This window comes from Malurus melanocephalus, unplaced genomic scaffold, assembly GCF_030028575.1.
Source record: "Malurus melanocephalus ecotype Western Australia unplaced genomic scaffold, MMel_1.1 scaffold_197, whole genome shotgun sequence".
Lineage (NCBI taxonomy): Eukaryota > Metazoa > Chordata > Aves > Passeriformes > Maluridae > Malurus > Malurus melanocephalus.
In genome coordinates, this window is record NW_026623429.1 from 310,152 (window position 1) to 315,520 (window position 5,369).

The following is a 5,369-nucleotide window of genomic DNA, read 5'->3' on the forward strand; positions in this document are numbered from 1 at the left end:
TGCACCAGTTCAACAAAACCCCAGTGATTTCCCATATTAATGCCATTTTGTCCCACAGGCTGGCCCGAGGTGACAAACACCAAGGGGAATGTCAGGACAGGAACATGCAGGTTCCCCGTGAACATTCCCATCCATCCCAAACAAATCCCACCCACCCATGGATGCCCTTCCAAGCACTTGGTGCAAAAGCCCTGCAGCAGTCAGGGGTCAGGGCTGGCTGTGGGGTCAGGGTTGGGTGTGGGGTCAGGGTTGGGCTGTGGGGTCTCTCAGGGATGGCTGTGGGGTCAGGAATGGGCTGTAGGGTCAGGGATGGCTGTGGGGTCAGGGTTGGGCTGTGGGGTCAGGGATGGCTGTGGGGTCAGGGTTGGCTGTGGGGTCAGTGCTGGCTGTAGGGTCAGGGTTGGCTGTGGGGTCAGGGATGGCTGTGGGGTCAGGGTTGGCTGTGGGGTCTATCAGGGATGGCTGTGGGGTCAGGGATGGGCTGTGGGGTCTCAGGGATGGCTGTGGGGTCTCTCAGGGATGGCTGTGGGGTCAGGGCTGGCTGAGGGGTCAGTCTGTCCAGGTTTGAGCTGTGGGATCAGGCTGCAGCAGCTGAGCTTTCTGCACCTGCATTTTGTTTATGGTCTAAATCGTGCCAGAAAAGCTCTCAGAGTCAGGAATGTGTCCAGCATGGGGCAAACCCCAGGGTGTCCCAGCCCTCCTGCTCCATCCTCTGCCATCCCAAAGGCCTCTCTCCACGAGATGTTCCTACAGCCCAGTTAAAGARGTGTTTGAGCAGCAGCAGCGCTCACAAACAGAGGCTCAGAGTGTCCTCAGACAGCCCAGAGGTGCTGAGAGCTCAGGGACCCGGGCTGGCTGTGCCTCACAGGCTGGGCCAAAATCCCATTTGATTTTGGGATTTTTGTCTGACATGTCACCAYGGAGCCCTGCCCCTTTCACAGGGGGATTTTTGAGTAAATCCACATTTCAACACTCCTTCAGCTCACCTCCCCATCCCAACAACAGCAGTGCAATATTTTAAACTGCTTTTGCAAGCCTCCTTTCCACAGGGCGGTTGAAAGGCTATAAAAGCATTTTACCAATTTCTGGATCATCTCGGGAGCTATTGTGGTGCGGGAGAAGGGGAGTTTTGTTGCTGTTTGCCCGTGGACAGCTGCCAAGCTCACCTGTGAGATCGCATCTCTCTGGAAACTCTGGATGGCTTCTCACTTTACTCATCTCAAAAACTCAGCTTAACCCTTTCTCAGCCTTTGCTCAAAGCAGGCAAATTCTGTTTAGGTTTAGGGAGAGCCAGAGCTGGATTTGGGAAAACCCAAAACCAGAAAAAAACCCTTCAGCCACATGAAAACCCCTCTAACCCTGCAAGTCATGCTGCTGGCTCAGGGCAAAGTGTCCCCAGCTTTTCTTTGGCCACTCCCTGATCACACCTCAGCAGCCTCCAAATCTGACCTTCCTCAAGAAGCTCCGATTCCACACGGGGCTTACCAATTTCCAGAGGTTTTCCCAGCCTGGTTCACGCTCACAGAGCATCTGAGGGCATCAAGGGGTGGCTGGAGATTGTGTATAAAATAAAAAATTGAGGATTAGGAGAGATCTGCCCCTGAGCACATCTTCTTAGGGGCCACTTCATGGGGCAGGGTCCTGCTCCTGATCTCAGAAATCACCACGAAAACCCATYGTGTGTCCAGGGCTGACACAGGGGAACTTTGCAGCTTTGTTTGCTGACGTTCAGGAAATATTTACTGAACCTCACGTGGAAGTTGTGACACAAGGGGAGGGTAATCCACTCCCTTTATGTACGAAATTCTCATTTTCCGCCCCTACACGTGAATATTTACACTCTCCACCCTCTTTTTCTCCTGCATAAAGTTATTCCCCGTCACATTCTTTCACTGAGTTGGCAAAATAGGGTGAAATTCAGCGGGTTTAAACRATCTGGAGTACGCAGGCGTAGCTTATCTAAGATCAGACGTGCAGATCGAAATCAACAAAGCCTCACAAAAGAAAGCCCCAAAAGTGCTTTCATCTGCCTGATCCCATTTCCCTGCCCACACCTCTCCTTACCCTATTGCAACGCATTAGTTCTGCTTTAGTTTCTGCTCGGCAGCAGCATTTCTGCTTAGGAAAGATTCTGTTGAGTCATTCCCAGCGTCGGCGGCCAAACAGGCTTTTCAAGAACGGAGGAGAAAATAAAGGCTGTGGTTTTTAAATTAATTCCATGCTGCTTTTAACCCTTAAAGCACTGGTGATTCCAGACTGAGCAGGATTTGGGGCTGATTTGGGGGCTTTTGGCAGCGATTGACTGCTCAGACAGCGCCAACCACGCACCTGCGAGGCAGAAATTGTACTGAAGGTCTCTGCTGTCCAACCCACGTCCTAAACACTCCATTCTGGCTTGGGAAGGCTGCCTCAGATAACCCAGACCCACCCCAAAACACAGGTGGGGAGAAGGGCTTTTTGAGCAGAAAATAGTGGTTGTCAAAGCRGGAATGGAGGAGAAAGCAGCACGTGTTTCCCTCTGTGAGATCCTCCACTCGTGCTCCCCAAGGAAGTGTTTGGGACAGAACAATCCTTGCCAAAAAGGTACAACTCGAGTAAACTCCTGGTACCTCGAGGGGCCCCAGGGGAGCCAACACTTGGAGTGAGAAAAGACAGAAKGGGCGAAAGCAGATCGGGTGGTTTTCCTTGCCTTGGTTCTAAAGCAGTCCCTGCTAAGCTTTCAGCCCAATGGCTGTTCCCAAAGTTATCTCTGCAGGGAGAAGGCTTCAGTCCTTCCCTCTGCCATTCTCTCTGCCTCCCTTTTTTTAATAAAAGCCCGGTTTAGATCTGATATCCCTCTGAAAGGTTTGCTATCAAAGTTTATTGGACCCACTGGGACAGATCACAGTTTGCAGAGGCTCAGAGTTTCACGGCAGATAACGGTAAAGTGAACTATTGAGTGTTCTTCAAAATGCTCATTTTCCTTGGGCTCATCTACAGCACAAAGCTGCACTGTGTTCCAGGATTGTTAGAAGAGATTCCAGCTGATTTCACCGTGCTGGCMATGAGCACAGACAGGCAGCCACCGGGGGATGCTGAGGCCACTCACAGCCATTTGTAGTGAAGGCAAACCCCACCAGCACGAGGGGATAATGCTCCTGTGTGCTATTTTTTCAACTTAGGAAAAAATACCAGGAAGCATGAGAGCAGCTTGACTTTAAAAATCCAGATTTGCCTTTCCCTGCTTAATGATAATGATAATAATAACAACAACCAGGAAAGACTCCTCTGCCCAGGAACTGCAGCTGAGAAATTTCAGCTAGAAAGGGAAGAAATGAGAGAAGGAATTAGCATGTCAAGCTTCCTACAAAATGGTTGTTCTTCTTCTTCTTTTTTTTTTTTTTTTTTTTTTTTTTTTTTTTTTTTTTTTTTTTTTTTTTTTTTTTTTTTTTAATGAAGTCACTGGTGTTATTATGTGGTTTTTAGTAGGCTATCTTCCTAAAAAGGCATGGGAATAAACAGCCTATCTGGTAGGATCTGTGACTGCAGGATCTGTATCACAGATCTGTTTACAGGGCTGTTTCATTTCCCCAGACAGTCATGGAAAGCGTGATGTCCTACAAGCCAGGGTGGTGAAGGCTGGGAGAGGTATGGGAACAAAACATTCCCAACAAACSGAGCAGCGAAGGAGAGTTTCAGGGCAGATGTTTGCAGGATGCATCATCATCATCCAGCCTGGGAAAAAGCTGAGAGACACAAGGGTTGGGTCGAGTCCTTGGCCAGCAATGTCCTGTCCTGGCTGRGAAGGGTGGGAAGCCTTTAATGCTCAGTGACTTTGTGATGTCACCTGGTCCAAAACAGCAGACTGGACAGCACCCAGGGAGCTGAACCTGGATTTCAGATGTCCCTGCCATCCTTTTGGTCCAGGAATGCATTTCACCAGCAGCATTTGCAGCTCACTGCTCTCTGTTCCTCCGCAGGTGATGCAGATGGACCAGAAGGTGGATTCCATCCTGAGCAGGCTGCAGGCTCAGCTGGAGGAGCAGCCCCGGGCACCAGGACCGGCCAYCCCTCGGGCCACCAGCCAGGACATGTGACAGCCAGGGGACAGCCTGGTGTCACCCTCCCCTCCTTTCACCCACTCTCGGTGTCTTCGGCTGCCTCGTGGGTCAAACAAAACATTCTCCGTAGATTAACGGAGGAAAAAAAAAAAATAAAAATAGAAGCAACAACAAGAAGTCGGTCACGACCTTAGGAGAACCCATAAGTTCTGCACCTGTTTGATTTTAGCTAAATTCTGCCAGCCCCACTTGGGCAGAGCTCGCAGGGGCTCTGGAGAGGGGAACATCCCAGCCCGGGTTGGGATGACCCATTTGTGGGCACGCAAGGGGAAAGGAACTGTTCTTTTGGCATTTCATCACTACATTTAATGCTCACAGCATGCCCGAAAGGGGGAAAGGAGCCAGCATTTGAACATGAAACAAATGGAAATCAGTGAACAGGAAAATTAAACAGCATGTTTTGACTTCTACCAAGCAGCGAGGATCATAAGAAGGGCAGATTTATGTGCTGGTGCGAATGACAAAGTAAAGACAACAGGCTACTGATTAAAAATATGGAAGTGTACACAGGCTGCTTGACATATGAAAGGCTGCAGCAAAGAGTTCAGCTAATTAAAGCGAGGGATTGCCAGTGAGATGAGATGAGATGCGTGTTGGAACAGACAGGCCAGGGGGTGATAGCATCAGCGTGGGCTCCCTGCGCCACAACTGCAGCTCTATCAGCCACGCTGGCTGTTATGCAAAGCGTTCTCAGGTTTTACCTTCCTTCAGCAGCGCTTTTTGACTCTAATTGCTCCATTTTAGCACAATAAACCTGAATTTATTCGGCTGTGAGCGACTTTCTTTCCAGACTTTCGACTTTCTTTCGGGGCTGGGTTGGAGCTGGGTGCTGCTGTGACCCAGAGTGGCAGAGCTTCTCCAAGAAAACAGAAACGCACACTGGCTGTTATGCAAAGCATTCTCAGGTTTTACCTTCCTTCAGCAACGCTTTTTGACTCCAATTGCTCCATTTTAACACAATAAACCCGAATTTATTCGGCTGTGAGCGACCTGCAGGGCTGGGTTGGAGATGGGTGCTGCTGTGACCCAGAGTGGCAGAGCTCCTCCAAGAAAACAGAAACGCGCACGCTGCTGCTGCTGGAAGTTAAGTGCTGTTTAAATAAACTGCTGTATAGAATTTGAAATGCTAGATTTATTTTTTTGCCTCATAATCCGGCTGTAAATCGAGTGCATGTGCTGGCTGGTGGGCTGGTGGTGGTGAGGAGCACATCTGGTGCAGGGAGCTGGGCTCGCAAACTGCAGAGGGAAATGCGGGCTGAGATGCAGGTT

At 49.9% G+C, this 5,369-nt stretch overlaps 1 protein-coding gene and 1 long non-coding RNA gene across 2 annotated transcripts in view; one reads left to right on the forward strand and one right to left on the reverse strand.

Moving 5' to 3' along the window:
• The window catches only part of LOC130577819 (uncharacterized), a 3,821-nt gene extending 1,691 nt beyond the window's left edge, over positions 1 to 2,130 (reverse strand). Inside the window, exon 1 of the long non-coding RNA XR_008965809.1 lies at positions 2,065 to 2,130. This is a non-coding gene — a long non-coding RNA (uncharacterized LOC130577819). The remainder of the gene's footprint in view (positions 1 to 2,064) is intronic.
• The window catches only part of LOC130577840 (potassium voltage-gated channel subfamily KQT member 1-like), a 279,642-nt gene extending 274,321 nt beyond the window's left edge, over positions 1 to 5,321 (forward strand). The window contains exon 17 of the mRNA XM_057373452.1: positions 3,960 to 5,321. Coding sequence (XP_057229435.1) covers positions 3,960 to 4,076 — 117 coding nt within the window. The 3' untranslated portion in view covers positions 4,077 to 5,321. The remainder of the gene's footprint in view (positions 1 to 3,959) is intronic.
• The last annotated feature ends 48 nt before the right edge of the window (positions 5,322 to 5,369 follow it).